This window comes from Jaculus jaculus, chromosome 2, assembly GCF_020740685.1.
Source record: "Jaculus jaculus isolate mJacJac1 chromosome 2, mJacJac1.mat.Y.cur, whole genome shotgun sequence".
Classification (NCBI taxonomy): Eukaryota; Metazoa; Chordata; class Mammalia; order Rodentia; family Dipodidae; genus Jaculus; species Jaculus jaculus.
In genome coordinates, this window is record NC_059103.1 from 142,365,862 (window position 1) to 142,385,874 (window position 20,013).

Genomic DNA, 20,013 nt, shown 5'->3' on the forward strand with positions numbered 1-20,013 from the left:
CTGTATAACTTAAACATATCAGCTAGGATATTTTCAATACATAGTAACTAACAGAAAAGATTTATTTATTTATATATGTACATATAGAGACAGGGAGAGAGAGGGGGAGGGAAGAAGAAAGAGAGAGAGAGGGAGAGAGATAGAGAAGAGAGAGAGAAAATCTGACATTGACTTTAGGCAGGGACCTGAGCTTGCAATGCAGTGAAACTAATTAAGCTTCACCTTCTTCTTTGCTCTTTCTAATATTGAAATATCATGTAGTAAGGCAGGCAACCCACACATCCACAAGAAGTTCCACTGATGGTATATGTGACTAGTAGTTAGGATACTGTGTATTTGTCTTAACTGCTTTCAACACAAAATTCCATTTGCTATTCATTTGCTCTAGCCGCTCCTTTTTGAACTTGTCTTGAAAAGAACAGTGGTTATCTTCATCTTCTGTCTCTGAGACAATCTCCATCTTCTGAATGATGAGTTTGATGAGCTCATGCTGCTTTTCCAGGAGAGAAGTAACATCCTTCAGCCTGTAAAATCATACATGTTTCTAAGTTCATTTTAAACTATTCTGTTAGTCCTTCTTTTTTTCTGACTACAGAAGGATATAGGAGCTAGTTATATATATATATATATATATATATATATATATATATAAAATATATATATATATATATATATCAGATTAATTGTGCTTAGATTATAGCCTCATAATAGTTATTGCATTTTTGAAATTGAAGCAATTTTCCTAAAGTGACACAGTTAGTTTGTGGCTAATTGTTGTTGCCAGTTATAGGTTAGAAAAAAAAAATAGAAAAACAACACTTGAATGGAATGAAGAAACAGTGTTCTGAGGGTCACAGTATATAATTGATTAGAAATCTAAACTCAGGTAAACAACCCTAAGAGCCCTCATGCTTTAACTTCTATCTACTATGTGCAAAATCTCCAGGGATTCTACAACCTTTTCAGAGCTTAGTTGGATGAAGTTAGCTCACAAAGGTAACAGGTGACAATGATGTCCCCAAGAGTAAGGAGATCAACATTTATTTTTCATTTGTTTCTCCTTCAAAGTCAAACTGCGGGTATAGCCATGATAATTGGTTAAATCTAACAATGTCTCCTGGTTCCCAGTACATGAGCTAGATCCATCAATTATTCCTGACTTCTTGTAGAAAAGAAAGACCAATATAAAATGGAATGTCATCATAATTTAAGAATCTTACACCTCACACATACATATAGAAAAAAATACATACCGGTATTTCTGTTTCAGTACTTCCATTTCTAAGCATGTATCAGTATTTGGTATTTCTTGTTTTGTTTCTTGGGTATAAAAAAACCAATGAAAAAATCGCTGTGGGATAAAACAAAATAGTTAATCAAGTTGAATTAAATTCAGGAACTATTTCCCAAATACATACCAAAATTTAGCCACCAAATCAGGCTTACTGAAACAAATACCCAAGATGTTACAGGGGTCAACTTCCAAAGGCTTATAATCTACCATTAGAGAAAGTCATGTGAAAAATTATCAATGGACTGAACACATGGTTCAGTGGGTAGAGCACTACCTGCATCATTATAAGGACCTGAGTCCACAGCCCCAGAACCCATGTAAAACACTAGGTGTGGTGGCACTTGCCTTTAATACTAGTGCTAGGAAGGTTCAGTCAGATAAACCCTGGGGCTCAGTGGTTAGGCAGTCTAGCCAAATCAGTGAGCTCTAAGGTCAGTGAGACACCTTGTTTCAAAGAATAAGCTATCAATGAAGGCTTACATAATCGATAAAAGAAAAACAATGCGTACATATAATATTAGATGGCATAAATTGGGGGTGAAAGATTATTTGATAATAGGCTTAACAGGCTCATGTTACAAATTCTCATCAAATAACCATAATGCACTATGAGTGGTATTATTCTATTTACAAATAATAATTTTTTTGAAACTGATCCACTTTATTTTCCAACATAACTAAACCAATGAACAAAATTTCATATCTAAAAATTTCTGAAATAAAATTTTAGAAAATTTTGTGTAAATTCGATGTCCTCTATTTTTCTTTCAAGTACTACAGGTGGAACCCAAACCTTGGTGTGTGCTATGCAACTGCTTTACCACTGAACCATACGTCTAGATTAATTTAGTGTCCTTAAAAAAAAACAAAACAAAACAGGTAACTAAAGAAACTTAAGGGCAGATGTAAAAAGACTAAGAATGAGATAATTCTAGGAGTCCAGACATGGAAAGATGGACTAGACTGTACAGGCAAATGAATGGTAGTTATAGAACTGTAATGGAGGACTCCAGAGAAGAACCAGGACCTGTTTGTTCTTTCTCTGTAGGAAATGTGAAGATGGGTGACACATCGTAGGAGTGAGTTGGGTGTTGAGCAATCTGAAGGTGAAGCAGCTCTGTGACAGACAAGTGAAGAGACACATGGGTCTGGACCTCAGAGAGGAGCTCTGGGCTGGAAAAAGAAACTAATGGACTGTCAGAGTTTCAGTTTGAAGACAATGCAGAGTTAGAATAAATCCAAGGCTGAAATTTAGATAGAAATTATCATTTTGTAAGTACACAAGGGGAAAAAATTTGGGGAAGAAGTCACTGAGATGGAGGACCATAGACCTGGTCAGAATTAACACTTTCAAGTTCTACTGTCAGAGTGGCCTCTTTTCCATCATGATACTTGGATCACTTTATATCTTCTGCAATGGAAAGTCTTCACATACACGTACACTGTGTTCTTTACTGTGTATTCTATACACATGAATGTATGTACACAGATATGGACATAAATCTACACATAAACGTATTTGGCAAGTTACCAGGAGAAACAAATACAGTATAACACCCCAGCAAAGGGTGCTGAAAGGATATGGCTGCCCGACCACACCTGTCTTCTCTCACAGAGATGTGGGTGTATTTAATGCAGATGCTTTGAATGAACAAACATCTCACTCCCAAGTTTATTTTCACATTATGTGTTAATTATGTACTTTTTAAAAAAGAGTGTAACTGCTTTTCCTATAGGCAGAGTAGAATCCAAGCCTTTAAAAGTGCACTGATGACAAACGAGGTGTGGTGGTTTGATTCAGGTGTCCCCCATAAACTTAGGTGTTCTGAATGCTAGGTTCCCAGCTGATGGATATTTGGGAATTAATGCCTCCTGGAGGGAGTATATTGTTGGGGGCGGGCTTATGGGCCTTATAGCCAGTTTCCCCATGCCAGTGTTTGGCACACCCTCCTGTTGCTGTGGTCCACCTTACGTTGGCCAGGGGGTGATGTCCACCCTCTGCTCATGCCATCGTTTGCCCCTGCCATTGTGGAGCTTCCCCTTGAGCCTGTAAGCCAAAATAAATCTCTTTTTCCCAGAAGCTGCTCTTGGTTGGGTGATTTCTACCAGCAATGCGAACCGGACTGCAACACGAGGCTAGCACAATAAATGGATGTCAAGAAGCCTCATCCACATCATGCTTCCTTATGTGTACTTACTAATATCCTCCCATGTTGAGGTCTGTTGGGATACACGGTGGTAGATTTCTGATCAACTTTGCGTAAGTACCAAAGTGGTAGCTTTTTCTCTAAGTTGGTGTGTAGTTCCACCTAAAATGCACATTGGGTTTGACAGACTCATTAGCTAGTGCCTGGAAGTCTTATATCCTGCAGAGATGATCATCACCATGGTAAAATGAAATGATTCCTGTGCTTTACACATAATAGCTGGGCTGGCCAGGCTTCCTGGGCAGAGCACTCCATCACCTTCCCCTACCTCTCATCCCCTCACTCACAGGCCAGGAGAATAATGTGCAAGTGAAGGGGGCAAGTGGCTAAAGCAGCTTCTGTGAGTCCACAGGTGTTTACAGTTCAAGAACTATAATCAACTGGTAGCCTGTGCTCTTCGGGGTTGCAATCCTACCACACAGACTTTTCTGGAAAGTGTGCGGAGTACGAGTACATAATCAGACAGGAAAGAAAAAATGTTCGTAACTAAGGGACACATGGTAAGCTGTTTAAAAAAAAAAAAGTAGAACTAGCATTCCTAAGATAATTCTGATTTTTCTGGCTATAGTACCAGGTACAAAATAGTTTACCCAGGATGTACATTGACTATAATTTCTGTTCAATGCTGTGCTTCATCTAGAATAAGGATCAGATACTATGCCATCCTGGGCTTTGTGCTGCTTGGAACCAGGGAGCAGAGACAAGACAACATAGGATCATGTTTTGCAACTCAATTCCATGGACACAGTAGGTTTCTGAGGCTATCAGGGCCCAGGATTTGGATCCAACAACTCTAATAGTCATAGCATTCTCTTCACTACTTTTAAAAAATTTATTTTCTGTACCTGATAACCATAAAATTCATATACTTTTGTTCTCTAAATGTATCAAGCTCTTTGCATAATGACTGCACAGTTAAAATCACAAAGCCTGATAGAGTTTAAAAATGAAAATGGCTTAATGTTTGACTGGGGAGATGGTTTAGCTATTAAGACTCCAGCCTGCAAAGTGAAAAGACCCAGGTTTAATTCCCCAGTACCCAAGTAAGCCAGATGCACAAAGTAGAGTGTGTGTCTAGAGTTAACTAGCAGTGGCTAGAAGCCCTGGCATTCCCTTCTCCTTGTATATCTGTCTCTTTCTTTCACAAATAAATAAATACAAATTTTAAAATGACTTAAAGTTAATTTTTGATGTCACATATTTAGTTTGTATTTATGTTGTCATATTTTAAATTTATATTCTTTATTTCCTCTGGCTTCTATGCTCAATTGCACTGCCTTTTGAATACACTGGAGCATTGTTGTATGACTAAATAACCTTGATGTAAAGCTTAGAAAACAATATCAAATAATGACACAAAGGAAAGAGAAGAGCAGAGAGAAAAGAAAATTATAGCATGGATTTTATTTTTCTTGAACCAGCTTAAGTTTTGAAATAGAGATATTTCAACTGGTCAACAGGTATTCTTGATGTACCAAATAGTCCTATTCAAATTTGAATTCAAACATAATGCCAGGCTGGGGAGATGGGTTAGTGCTACTTAAGGCAGTTGTCTACAAACCTTAATGAGCCAGGGTCAATTCCCCAGAACCCATTTAAAGCCAGATGCACAATGTGACACATGCATCTAGAGTTTGTTTGCAATGGCTAGGGGCCCTGCTGTGCCTATTCTCTCTCTCTCAAATAAATAAATATTTTTTTAAAAATTATTTATTTATTTATTTGAGAGCAAAAGACACAGAGAGAAAGACAGATAGAGGGAGAGAGAGAGAATGGGCGCACCAGGGCTTCAAGCCTCTGCAAACGAACTCCAGACGCGTTCGCCCCCTTGTGCATCTGGCTAACGTGGGACCTGGGGAACTGAGCCTCAAACCGGGGTCCTTAGGCTTCACAGGCAAGTGCTTAACCGCTAAGCCATCTCTCCAGCCCTCAAATAAATAAATATTTAAAAAGACAATGCTATTAGGAGCACAGAAATGACTAGTTTACAAGATTTAATAGCCACTGGCCTATTCAGTAACATTTGACTCTGGCAAAATTCATATCAAATTCCCTAGAAAAATTAGAGGACAGATGTAACAAGAGAACAGAACTTTATATAGTTACATCTTCAGCATTATTGGGGGCCATTTAATTACATGCCCCAATAGAATCTCAAGAAATATTTTGAACAGCTGTTCTATAACAAGACATAATACCTTATATTAGCTAGGTACAGTGGCACAGACCTGTAATTATAACACACAGAGGCTAAAGCAGGAGAATCATGAGTTTCAGGCCAATATGGACTACAAAATGAATTCAAAGCCAGTATGGACTATGAAGTTAAGACCTTGTCTCAGATAAATCAAAAAGCAAAACAAAACAATTCTCACACATATGCTATACTTGGTCCAGCAGCTAGTTACCTAGCTGTCTAATCTTGATATGTATGATGGCTAATCTTGGTTGTCAACAAGACAGGATTTAAACATCATGGAAACAGGTCTCAGTGAATGCCTGTGAGGAATCTTCTAGATTAGGCTAACTGAAGTGGGAGGAACCATCCTAAATGTGGGCAGCACTGCTCCATAGGCTGGGGTCCTGCACAGAATTAGAAGAAAGGGAGCTGAGCAAGAGCATTCATCTCTCTCTGCTTTGTGGCTATGGACTAAATGTGACCAGCTGTTTCCTGTACCTGTTGGACCACCGTAATGGACTATAATATCAAACCTTAAGCTGAAATAAACCCTTTCTGAAATTGATTTTGCCACAGCAACAAGAAAAGTAGCTAATACAATATATAAAAGGGAGTTAAGCAAATTCTTGACTCCTGTGTATAGTTTTCTCTAGGTCTAGGAGTTTTTAAAAACAATTGTGACTTTGATTATGGCAAGAATTCCAGAGAACACACAAACAGGCAGAGCATGGTAGTCCTCAGTATGGGAAAAGATAGTTAAGGAATGTGTTCTTAGAAAGTCAGCCATTCTTATGTGCAAATAATAATAATAGTATTTGTCTGAATACATTTTTTAAAAAGTGCAATACTTGGGCTGAAGAGATGACTTCCTGGTTAAGGAGCTTGCCTATAATGTCAAAGGCCCCAGGTTTGATTCTCTAGGACCCACATAAGCCAGATGCACAAGGTGGCACAAGTATCTAGAATTTGTTTGCACCAGCTGAAGGCACTGGCATGTCTATTCTCCATCAAACTCTTCTCTCTCTTATACATAAAATAATAATATTTAAAAATATATTTTAAAAATATATACTTACCTGCATAGCAATCCTCTTCAATGATGCATGTTTCTGGACCTCCGCAATGTCACCAACTGCCAAGCCAATCTGCAGTATGTCGCAAAGATTAATCATGGTCCTCATAAGAATTAATTTAAGGTTAATCTTAATCCATTCATGCTTTGTTAATCAAACATCTTAGACTAGTATATAAACAAAAGAAGCTTGCTTTTCACAGTTCTAGAAAGTCAAAAACAAAGGTTCAGTGTGTAATTACTGCTTTCTATATATTCTCAAGTGGCAAAGAGCTAGGAAGGTCAAAAACGTCCCCACATACGTTTTGAACCTATCACAGATCTTATTCATGATCACTCTGCCACCATAATAATCACCCAAAGGCCCAATATTCTGATACTATGACCTTGCTATGTGTCACCATGTAAATTTAGAAGGGGTATAAATATTCTTGGTGTGGCAAGGTCTCTGGCTAAGTGGAGGAATGAGATTTTGTAGTGGCTACAAAATGTTCTGCTAAGTTACTTTACATAAAACTGCAAACTCCATATATTTCAGTCATTTTACTCTTATTATGATGTGAGATATATAGATTAAGGTATAGTTGATTTAAAGATTAAATATTTAAATTTTGGGGAGGACAGACAGGTGTTCCACATTTCAATATGGTTAGAAGCTCCAAGTGAATAATAGCTAAGGTAGGTAAAAACTGACTTGCCCACATGGAAAAATTCAAACTTTAAACATGGTAAGTTAGGAGTTGATATCTTACCTATACTCTGTAGGAAAAGTTTGTTTCCTGGGGTAGATAAGGCTCTGGCTAGACATCAATTCAAAATTGTATGGCTAGATGTAATCATGCGAGGGGAATCTATGAGCTCAGATTTCCTGAGTTTCATTCACTTTTTTTTCCATTTATTTTTGGATACTTAGTCCCTGTCCTTGCTGAGTCGGAGTGCATATTTTTGTGCATTACTAGAGAGAAGCCAGTGTTTACTCTCTAGAAGCTAAAACTAAAGCAATCTCCATGAGAGAAAGACTCTACCTGTCCCAGTCACAACTGCATGCCTGAGGTTAAAACAAAGCAGGCACACAGTAAGAATGCTGGGGCTGGAGAGAGGCTTAGTGGTTAAGGCACTTGCCTGCAAAGCCTAAGGACCCAGGTTTGGTTTCCAAGAACTCATGTAAGCCAGATGCACATGATAATGTGTGTGAGTGCTTAGGGAGAGTTGAGTTATCATGAGAGGGTTTTCCAGGCAGAAGAAAGAGCCTATGCCAAGTCCTGAAGGAGAGGCATGAAAGAAAGGTGGAACAGTCCTGGAAAGGATGGTGACTGGGTAAGATCCAGACCACAGAGACCATAGTGTGAAATGCTGACATGTTCACTGGAAGTGTCTAAAGAGTTACAGGAAAAAAGTTAACAGATTCATTTTTAGGTAAAACCCAAGCTTAAAAAAAATTAATGTGTGTATGTGTGTGTGTGTGTGTGTGTGTGTGTGTGCATGTGTAAAGTATATGTGACATAGTGTATGATGTGTGGTGTATACACTTGTGTGTGCAGATGCACGCCTGTGTGTATGTGTGTGTGTGTGTGTGTGTGTGTGTGTGCATGTGTAAAGTATATGTGACATAGTGTATGATGTGTGGTGTATACACTTGTGTGTGCAGATGCATGCCTGTTGTGCACATGCAGAGATTAGAGAGGATACTGTTCCCCTGAACCTCCGAAGCCATGTACTGAGTAAACCTTCTCTCTTGGTCAGTTTGTGTTCTCACAGATTTTGTTTCAGTGACATGAAGGTGATACCAATCCCCCCATAGGAGGGATATTAAAGAGGCTAGGAATGACTATTATTAAATGTCCCACACAGTCAACAAATAGAGAATACAAAGAAAAAATTACTTACAAGTAAATTCATGAGTACAATTGGGACAAACATGGTGAAGGCAATAAGTTGGGCAAAAGACAGAGTTGGATATGCCAATTCTTTTCTTAAAAATGGTTCTAGGAAGGCATCACGGTAATTGATGTCTCCTAGCATCATGCTGAAAGTCTGGATTAAGGAAAGTAGTGGAGAACTGAAGGCATCCTAAGAAAGGAAGACAAGTAAACATGAGAAACAAGATGCCTAAATATAAAAAGTATTTTCCAGGGAACAAAGTGATGGTAACTATATTGGGAATTTTTTTAAGTCAGGCATGTAGCAGCTAAAAGGAAGTCATGTGAAATATTAATAAACTATAACCAAGTCACCCCAAATCTTTTGCACACATTTAGCAAATCTTTGTTCTTATATATACACTTTTGGCTAAGGTAAACCATCTAATAAAACTATACTTATCCTTACAATAAAATTATTTGAATGATATATCAGATAAAGACTAATCAAATTATGGGGCTATTATTAGTTTATTAGGCCATAGAGATTTAAGTATAAATATTTATATCCAATATTCACAGTACTCAAATTCCACTGTAGAGGAAAATACCTCACCTGTAAATTCAGGAGGACATAAAAACTAAGTCCAAATGCCAGAAGCAGGAAAATAAATACTCCTGTAGATCTCATCAATGTTTTAAAAATCACCTCCAGCATAACAATAAAAATGCCACAATTTTCAAACCTAGAAAAGTAAAACAATATATTAAAATATTTGCTTACTTTTGGATCAACTTATATTTTATTAAGCAACAGTACTTATATTAAATCAAGTACTATATTTCATAGGTGAAATTACTGAAGACAGTTGTTATGGAAAAATATGAAAATTCATTAGTAATCAAGTCTTCCTCTCAAGCTGCTAATCAAATTACTTTTTCTGTTCTTTGTGTTATAGCGCTCATCATTTTTTCACTTAGCCACTGGACAGTGCTTACTCAAAGTAGGAGAGCAAAAAATGAATCACTTTTCGTTATCAAAAACAATATGAACTGCTTAAGAAAGGAATCAAAGGCAGAAATTGTGTGGCATATCAAGTAGAGACTGATTAAATGAGCTCATGTGCTTGAAAGAAGAGTACCTGATTTATACCTATCTAACCTCATGATTTCTTTTGCTCACCTCCCAAGGACCTGTGTTGTAAAATGTTTGCACCGACAACAGATGCAACATCTGGTCACCAACTTGAAGTTCTCCTTTGTCAAAAACAATATGTTAGAAGGAAAACAAGATTTTGAAATTTTTCCTGCCTGACATACACATGAATACAAACTCCCTACTCTTCCTCATAAATAAGTACAGATATTATGTGTCAATCAAAACATAAAATATAATTTTGAAAAAAAAATGACAGAGATATCAGCTAAGTTCAAAGAGTGGTCCAGAAGCTTTCCAAAGTCACTGATAATGACAGAGCCAAGGGCATGGCAGTACCCAGGCCTGACTTGAATCGACTTTCTTTCTGAGTCAATGCTCATAGCCTCATGCCACATCCTCCAAAAAGGATCAAGCTTCACTCAAAATGCTATGCTCCTGTCAGCAAGTCAGATGGTATAGTTAGAGAAGTGTGTACCTGGTGACACAACATATTGGTCCATAACGATGTCTTTACTTAATAGCTAAAATCTTCAGTAAGATACACTAAGCCCATCTCTCAGTTTCTTCTTTTATCTGAAGCATGCCATAAAATTCTACGGCTTTTTATTATAATAATTTTGTGACATAGCACTTCACTCAAAACTAGCAATGGTGAAAAGGAGAAGTTAGCCTTACTGTTTTCTCTTGAATTAGGCTGTTTTCTTTTCTTTTTCTTTTTGAGGCAATGTCTCCCAGGCTGTCCTTGAAGTCATGATACTCCTATCTCCATCTTCCAAGTGTTGGATTCAGGTGTGCACTACCAGTCTGAATTAGAGCCTTTGGCCCTTTTTATCTTTTATTTATGTTTTAATGTTTGTATTTGCTTTTATTTACATGAGAAAGAGAGGGAAGGGAAGAGAATAAGAAAGGAAAAGAGAGGAGAGAATAGAAGAGAGCAGGGAAGAGAAGAATGGGCACATCAGGGCCTATTTCCACTGCAACCAAACTCCAGATGTATGTTCCACTTTGTGTGTTTGGATATATGTGTGTACTGGGGAATCAAACTCAGGCCAGCAGTCTTTACAAAGGAAGAACCTTTAGCTTCTGAACCATCACTCAAGGTTTCTCTTGTATTTTTGTACCAGTTTTAGTCACAATTTTGCTTAACCCAAAATAAATTCTCATCAAATAATAGCAGGTAAGACAAGAGCATCCAGTACGGTGACTTGTATTACTCCTATATTTAATCTAGATTTTTTGAGATGTACGAAAATTTGGCAGTGACATATAGCTGTGTCTTGATACATTTCTGACTATTAAAATGAGGCTGACACATCTGCTACTGGTGTCCCGTGAGTATAAGTCAGGGATATTGGCAAATACACAACATACAGCTGTCCACAATGTAGCTCTCCCCCCAGCCTCCGGTAAACACACACACACACACACACACACACACACACACACACACACACAATAATTTGCCTCCAAATTTTAAAGCACAGATGCAAAGACTCTGGTCAACATGCTGAACTCCAGAACTTCAGAAGTACTGAAATACTTTCACATTTTAAAACAATTGGATTAAAGTAAGAAGCCAGATATATATGTTCATTCGACTTACAATAGAATTTTCTTTTGATAGTGAAAGTGTTTAAAGGATGTAGCAATGATCTGAGTGACTTTACCTTTGAAGATACAATAGAAAGTTCATCCAATAGAAGAATATTGCTATTGCTCCGCATTGCCACTGCATGTATGCCGGGATGTTAAAAAACAAGGGCAGCACGAAGATGATACTTGTTGTGTAGATGATCCATTCCAAGCCATTGTTGTAATCCAAAAAGTAATTTCTTTTCTGGGACAGAGAAGAATGCAGAGTTGCCACATAGACAGAGACCTGTTACCTTGTGAATCATTACTACCATTAGGACCATAGTACTAGCTGCTGGCATCCAGGCTGCTTATGAACTCCTGAGGTACATAAAAATCAGTAACTAAATGCAAATTAATACTACTTCTGTTTTTAATGCATAGGTCCATAAGTTTACATAATGTAACTAAAACGTTTCTCAAAAAGGGCCCCAGCTGAAACTAAGAAAATTTGGCAGAACGAGCAAGGGTGCTGTTTTCCTGATGAACCAGATACCAGCACAAGGAGGAAGGAGACCAACACAGAGAAAAATCAACTCCTACCAAATCAGAGAGCCAGAGCCTCAGAGGCCCCCAACACCTCATCACTGAAGCAGACAAAAAATGAACTCAACATGGCTCAAGGAAATTTTGCGGAAGAGGGGGTGGAAAGAATGTCAGAGCCACATGTTGGGTCATGTTATGCAGAGACATTTATCTTACCCATAACTGTGGGCTAACTCCACAATGCATGACCCATGTACCTCAACAAGGAGGGGCCAATGGGGAAGGGGTAGGTCATGGATGAGCCTAATAATGGCACCAAACTGACTGTATGAGCTGAATACAAAACTAATTAATAAAAAATATTTTAAAAAGTTTCTCAGAAATGAGGTGTATAGCAGGCATATGACTTATGCAAGTAATGTTCACAAAATATACAAAAACATAAGTAATATGACTTTATGTTGAAACAAAGAATCTATGCTATTTACCAATAAAAGCAAAAATCATCAGATCATTTACATAATTACAGAACCAATCTGAACCTGTCTCACCCTAAAAGAATATGTTATGAGGGCTGGAGAGATGGCTTAGCGGTTAAGCGCTTGCCTGTGAAGCCTAAGGACCCCGGTTCAAGGCTTGGTTCCCCAGGTCCCACGTTAGCCAGATGCACAAGGGGGCGCACACGTCTGGAGTTCGTTTGCAGAGGCTGGAAGCCCTGGCGCGCCCATTCTCCCTCTCTTCCTCTATCTGTCTTTCTCTCTGTGTCTGTGGCTCTCAAATAAATAAATTAATTAATTTAAAAAAAAAAAGAATATGTTATGAAAATTTTCAATGCCAGGTGTGCTGGCATATGCCTATGTAGCCAGCACTAAGGAGGCTAAAATAGAAGGATCATGAGTTCAAGAACAGCCTCAGTCACATAATGAGACCTCCGTCTAAAAGAAAATTTTTTTTACTTTCTAGTACCTTAGAATTTTTTTCAAATAATGAAAACCATTTCTATTAGGGAAATAATTGAGAGACATGCACTTGAAATAGGGATCTTAAAATAGGTAAGTTCCTAACAAATATTTACATTACAAAGTTGAAATTTAATTTATAATAATAAAATTTAATATCAACTGTTGCAGAATAGCAATAATGCTATTGAAACAACACAATAAAGTCATTCATAGTGATTTTTTTTGTAAATAGACAGATCCATCTGAACCAGTGAGAATGGAATGACTTTTTATGTGATTTCTATATTTTAAAAGGTTTCTACTCAGTCAAGTTATTTGATTTTATTATGACAAAATATTTTTCAGATATCTGTTTAGCAATTATGTTCTGCACCTCAAATATTTGTAACTTAAAGAAACAAAATGTATCAATGTACCTGCTGAAAAATTTGTACCACTTCTTTGCAATATCCAAATATGCTTGATAAAAACACCAAGATCATACACACTTGTATTGGAAGTGAATGCTGAAACAAAAAATTATAAGACACTTTGGTTATGAATAGTATAAGATAAATCACATTTTGCTTGCTTCATCATTTTCCACTAGTATTCCACTAGTAACTGTTATTTTATTTTTATTTTCTTCATTTCTATGTATTATCAACATCTGAGTAAAACAGAAAATTACTAATCTCATCCAGTACAGATGACAAACCCATGTTTATTGTCATTATTAAAACCAATTTATATGTTGGCAATTGAATTGTAAAGGAATACAAGTGTGTAGAACAACATACATATTTTTAATTGTGGTAAAAATGCATGTGTTTGTAATTGAGTCTCATACTCAATCCCCAGCCAGTGGCAATTTGGGTGGTAAAACCTTGCTAGTGTGTCACTGTAGTTTGGACCTTGAGGCATATTAGCCCAGCTCCATAGACCAGTAATGAAACTAATTCTGCCCAAATGTGTGAGTTAGCTTTCTGCTTTGCAATGCTTTTTAAACTGCCATGACGAAACTTCCCCTCACAACTATAAGATGAAATACACCATTTCCTCCCATAAGCTGCTTTTGGTCGGGTGTTTTATCCCAGCAACGAGAAGTGAACTGCAATGGTACATCTGTCGTAAACTTTACCATTTTAAAAGCTTTGTATTTTATATGTACTTTTGCGTTATAAAATGTATGACAGTGTTATTTAAGTACATTTACATTCACTACCATGACTACCTACTTCTAGAGATTTATGTAATCTCATAGAGAAACTCCATGCCGATCTTCTTCTCCCTGCACTGCCTGGCAACCACAAACATGTTGTTGTACTAATATTGTGAAATCTTACATTTCATTTGCATCTCAGACATGCCAATTTCTTTTGAATTATTCTTTAAACTCACTTACTGACCTATGTACTTATACTTTCTCTCATTCTATGAAAGATGGTAGAAAACCTAACATATAATATACAATTCTGTAGGTTATTCACAGTTATGAAAATTGTGGTATGTCAGATTTTTGATCTTGTTATCCATAAATGGAAAATATCTTTTACAATCCTTTATTTTAAAAATATTGAGATTATACAATACCGTAGTGTCTAATACTTCCAAATGATCACTTGTTTCATTGATGATTCCAGTTGAGTTGAAAGCCATTCCTGGCTTGATGTTGACAACAAGAAGGGTCATAGGTATGAGACCAAGACAATATGACCCTAAATTCATCATATGTGCTCGAAACCCATAGGCACACCTACCAAAAAATAGGCAAACCACAAATGAGTCACCTCAAAGATTCCTGTAGATAAAGTATTTATGATCTTATTCTGAAGTCTGTTTTGTAATTCAGTGAACTTTCATAGCAAAAAAAGAAAAAAAATATCTAATTTACTTTAAAAAAAGTTTTCAGAGAGGGAATCTCAGCTTCAGACATAAAGTCTCTGCAATTAATAGGCATGTGGTCTTCAGTCCTTATGTCTTGACTGCAAATTGAGGCGTTACTTACATCTGTCCTCTAAACTACATGACCCAGGAAGCTGTTTCTAGTCCCACATAGTAATCCCCTCTACCCCTTAAACATTTCAAATATATTAGTGTTAATAATAAACAACTAAGATTTTTAATGGCTAATTTGTTGATACTCTTTTCTTTCTTAAAATTTAAAACATTATAATCTCAAACAAAACAATGTGAAAACAGGATCATCAAGAATGTTCTACGAAACTTAATGGGGATATCAGTTAATAAAAAAAGAGTCACTGCTCAAAACCCACCACTTCATAAGTAAATATTCTTTACACACAGGGTGGTTCAGAAGCTCTATGCGGTTATGCTGTACCATGACCTGAAATATAGGGGAAAAAGCAATAAAATACAAGTATTAAACAATCAAGTATATATTAACCTTTTGTTATATGAGTTATAACTCAATTATGGTATCATAAATATAATAATCCCTTATATTTGAAATGATGAGAAGCCAATAATTATAAAAAATAAAACACAAACTAGAGAGAATCATTTTATAAGCGTTCAATTGTTTGATTTATTCTTTTTCTATCTCTATCAAGCTGATTGACATGAGCATTTTTAACATGTTACATCTGTTACAGCAGGAACAGACATTAAAGGTGAACTGGCATGCATTTTACCCTTATTCTGTCCTTGAAGAAATTCAGCCTAATTTTTCTAGAAAGACTTAAACCATGAGAGTACATGTAAACAGCTAAAATAATGTGTCTATTATAAGCTTTTATGAAAGTTGTTAGTAACTACTAGTATCTATTTTAAACTACATTTTAATTATTCCAGAAATGCACAGAAGAGCCTATACCACCAAGTTGACAATATGACTCCGAGATCCTCTTTCTTCCACAGAAAGATGGATTTCAGCATAATACATGGGTCAATACCTTCATGAGCATTGCAGAGCCCAGTTAAGAAGCTCTTGTGCCACAGATGTAACAAAACCTGACTGTACCAATGTCATGAGGAATAATGTATGGAATTTACTTGCTGCAGCCTCTTCTGTCACAGCTGTGCTATTGTGAAGAAATTCCTGGTTTCTTTATAGAGAAAAAGACTTGGGAGCATATTCAATACTTTGACTTGGTGGCACGCGGCTGCCCTACAGGTGCCACTATCAGGACCAGGCACTAAGAGAAGTCAACTGAGGGCTAGAGAGATGGCTTAGCGGTTAAACGCTTGCCTGTGAAGCCTAAGGACCCCGGTTCGAGGCTCGGTTCCCCAGGTCCCACCTTAGCCAGATACACAAGGGGGCACACGCATCTGGAGTTCCTTTGCAGAGGCTGGAAGCCCTGGCACGCCCATTCTCTCTCTCTCCCTCTATCTGTCTTTCTCTCTGTGTCTGTTGCTCTCAAATAAATAAATTTAAAAAAAAAAGAGAGAAGTCAACTGAGAACAAAGCAGATCTTCATGGCTTGGGCCAGCACCAAAGTTGCTGTGGTATCATTGCAAGAAAATAGAGGGCGGTGTAGTAAGCTATTTGTTATAGCAACAGAGATTTGGTACCACAGACACACACCAGGAATAGACAATTAATAAAAACAGGAAAATCTCTTTGGGTAGATTATATATACAAGCCAAGAGATGAATGCCTAGAAAAGTGTGGCTTTGTGTACAAAAAAATTAAAGGCTTGGCCAACATCTCACACACACGTGCACACACGCACACACACACGTACATTCAACTGCTAAACTAGAATCCTCTGCAAGCCCCTTCTATTTCCATAAAGCATGAGACTGTTACACCAAAAGAGTTCCGAACCCAGGTGGAAATAACTTTGTTAATGCAAGCACTGGACTTACATTAAGGATTGAAAGAGGCTCATATACCACTTCTTGTGCAGGTGTTAATTTTCTGGTCAATGTTAAAGGACACTGAAGATATTTGAAATTATATTCAATCTGTAGAAAACAGTATTTTTTAAAATAAAGTTAGTCTAATGTAGACCCCCAAATACTTGACAAGTCAAATGTACAAGCCTACAATTTAACTGAAAATTAACTGATATAAGCAAAGATGTGTCACTGCAAGTGGACAAAGGAAAATTATTACATATTAATTATAAAAAGCAAATATTCTAGAAATCTTATAACCCAGAGCAGTGGGAAAAAGAATAATTCTATGATTTAGGTTTCTATCTATGTAAATAATCTGAGTCACAGCAAACCTCATGGTCCAAATTCAAAATCTCAAGATAAACAATTAGTCCTAGCTAGGCTGTCCTTTTGAGATCAGGATAGACAATATTGCATCTAGGAGCTCCTAGAGAAACTGTTCAACTCCACCTATGGAACTTGAGTAATTCTGTCAGATCTTCACCTTCCAGGTAAAATTACCCAAGAAAATATAAGGGCTAGATATAACACTAAATGATGCTAGAAACAACTAAGGTATTTGGGGAAATCCAGGATGTAAGGGAAATTTCTCTCACAAGTAGGTAATTCAACCTCATGATAATTAGACTGGTATTTGATATCTGCTACTAAAGGAGCACTAGTTTTTTTTTTTTTTAATCAGATCATCATGATAAAATGAATTTACATGATAGTCTCGGCAGGATTTATCCTCTGTGGAAGGGATCATGCAGAAATCTAACAGAACCTGTGGGAGAGAAAAAACAGCTGAAATAAAGAGAAGTAGACTGTACATGAGAAAGGATTTTACTACCTATTTGCCTCTTTTAAAAAAAATTATCTGAGAGAGAGAGAGAGAGAGAGAGAGTTAGGCAGAGAGGAGAGAGAGAAAGAAAGCGAGTATGTCAAGCTCTGCTATATCTGCAGAAATTTCAGATGTATGTGCCACTTTGTGCATCTGGCTTTACATGGGTACCAGGGAATTGAACCTGGACCATAAGGCTTTGAAGTAAATATTTTTAACCACTGAGCAATCTCTCCAGAACCTCCTTTGTTCCTTGCACTTCAGGGATAAAGAGTTAGCTTCATAGTTTGGATGGAGACATACATTGGAAAATATAATTCTACTACAAGGAAAACAATTGTATAAGAGTGGCAATGCATGTCTACTATCATTTGCCATTAGAGTCAAACATACAAAAGGAAAGGCATGGCATGCCACATGGGAAACACTTCTCCACCCTGTAGCAGCCAGTGCTCAGCCTTGCTTACCTTTTCAGAAGGCCTTCCCAAACTTTAGATCATCTTTTGGTTTTGTTCAATGGGAAGCCAGGTATCTGGAGCCTTAATGAAAGCATCTTGGCTACAAATGTTAGCATCTAATGCATATTTAAAACAATAAAAATGCAGGGCAAGTAAAACGTACCCAGAATATTCAGGCAAAGCATGCCATGTTGTAGTCTCTGCCACACATTTGGATTACTTGAAGAGAAAAACTTATCTGTTTAATATATTTTCCTACTTTACACATACTAAAGGATGAGTGCTCCTTAATACAAGGAGACCCTCATTCAATACTTTTTGGTTAATTTTCCTTATTTCCTATGGGAAACTAGACACTATACTCTAACATGGAAATTATTGTTACTAGGCAGTGATTTTGACAATAAGTTGTCACACTATATTACACATCATGCAAATATATCCATAAAGGCTTTTGTTTTAGAGGGCTTACTTTCATGCATTCAGGGAGATATTCTACCATTTCCATAATCGGGCATCTGTTGATTGGAGAAGAATGAGTAAATACTTGAAGGCATTCATCCCATCTATAAATAAAAAATAAAAATACAATTCTTAAATTTTGTTTCTTCATAGAAACTTAAATTTAATATTATATCTTTAGCAGAAACCTAAATATGATGAAATTCTTTTAATGTAATGCTCACTCACTAGTTCTGCTGGAGTCAATATGTGAACCAAGGCCAATACATTAATAGGTCTGTGTTCATTTATGGAAGTTATCAATATGGGAAAATTACCAAATAACTGTTATAATCACTGTTATCTATCTTTCTCTAATTATTTTCCAAAGAAGCCAGGCCATTATCCTTTTTTTTCTCCCAAAGTTCTGAAATGATTAGTGCTTTCAAAACTGATTGAGTTGGAGATACTTATATACATATATTACCAACTTGGTTCTCAGTCCATATTTCACAATCATACAAATGTGTATACAATGTATTAAGCTTCAAAATAAAGTATCAAGTATACTAATAAATAAATATATGTTACACTCTATCTTTCAACACCACCTATGGGATAAGGTGCTGTTTCCAATTATGATTTAAATGCATAACAAAAATTAAAGATGAGACCATTTATCTCCAAGATCCTATCTGTATGAAAAGTCTGATTCTAATAACATAGACAAATTTTCTTATATCAGTAAATTCCATGTGGAGTACCTATATTGTCATCAGAAAATTCTGGCTACATACTTCAATTCATTGGCATTTTAATGAAAATAGGAACCTCTTGAGACTGCCTATGCTCCAAACTTAGGCTACATTTATCTTGGATATGGCATTATTCCCCTTTGTGCCCACTACCTGATGACAAATGGCTTTTATGTATATCTATCTATGATGATATAGAAAATTCATGTTTGAGAAGAAGAAAAACTGCACAATTTCATCATTAAAATTCCTTAATAGTGATAAGAAATCAAGTGTTAAGGGACACTCATTTAATGATACCAGTAATCTTGGTTAATATCACATCAATATCTAGCTAGGGAGTTTGTGTTGAAAAAAGTATGTCTGGGCAGGGCAGGGCACAGCTTTTTTGATATTGACTGGTGCCAAATAATGTGTGTACCTGGATCTCTCAAGTATTACAAAAAGTCTAGTGGGGTTGTATTATTCTTCCATGTTTAATATTGGTAGAATTAGACATCACAATCAGAGGATGAAGGGAAATTCATGCTATCATCCACAAGGTACACTAACATCATTTAAACAGCTATTTTTTCTCACATGCTGATTAAAAGCTAAAGTACAGGAGTGGGGAGATAGCTCGGTTGGTAAGATGTTTCATCACAGTATGAGGACATGAGTTCAATCCTCTGACCTCACATAAAATGCTGGGAGTGATGGTGCACACTTGTAATGCCAGGTCGGAGGTTGGATCCCTTGGGCCAACTGACTAGCCAAGCTAGCCTAATTAGTGAGCTTCAGGGCACAGAGAGACCTTCTTTCAAAAATACTAAGAGGTGTATCTGAAAAAACAAGACAGAGAGT

General features: G+C 36.8%; 1 protein-coding gene across 3 annotated transcripts in view; it reads right to left on the reverse strand.

The window, feature by feature from the left end:
• Positions 1–290: 290 nt before the first annotated feature.
• Trpa1 (transient receptor potential cation channel subfamily A member 1) overlaps positions 291–20,013 on the reverse strand; it is a 50,019-nt gene continuing 30,296 nt past the window's right edge. Inside the window, exons 15-28 of one of the 3 annotated variants that reach the window (XM_045144260.1) lie at positions 18,447–18,540; positions 17,400–17,459; positions 16,661–16,759; positions 15,106–15,176; positions 14,423–14,585; positions 13,267–13,356; positions 11,438–11,607; positions 9,228–9,357; positions 8,640–8,822; positions 6,757–6,825; positions 3,493–3,603; positions 2,679–2,685; positions 1,254–1,371; positions 291–524 (exon numbers count right to left, since the gene is read on the reverse strand). In XM_045144260.1, the coding sequence (XP_045000195.1) occupies positions 314–524; positions 1,254–1,371; positions 2,679–2,685; positions 3,493–3,603; positions 6,757–6,825; positions 8,640–8,822; positions 9,228–9,357; positions 11,438–11,607; positions 13,267–13,356; positions 14,423–14,585; positions 15,106–15,176; positions 16,661–16,759; positions 17,400–17,459; positions 18,447–18,540 (1,576 nt within the window). In that variant the 3' untranslated portion in view covers positions 291–313. The remainder of the gene's footprint in view (positions 525–1,253; positions 1,372–2,678; positions 2,686–3,492; positions 3,604–6,756; positions 6,826–8,639; positions 8,823–9,227; positions 9,358–11,437; positions 11,608–13,266; positions 13,357–14,422; positions 14,586–15,105; positions 15,177–16,660; positions 16,760–17,399; positions 17,460–18,446; positions 18,541–20,013) is intronic. The other 2 variants (XM_004653446.2, XM_045144261.1) reach the window with 2 other exon arrangements.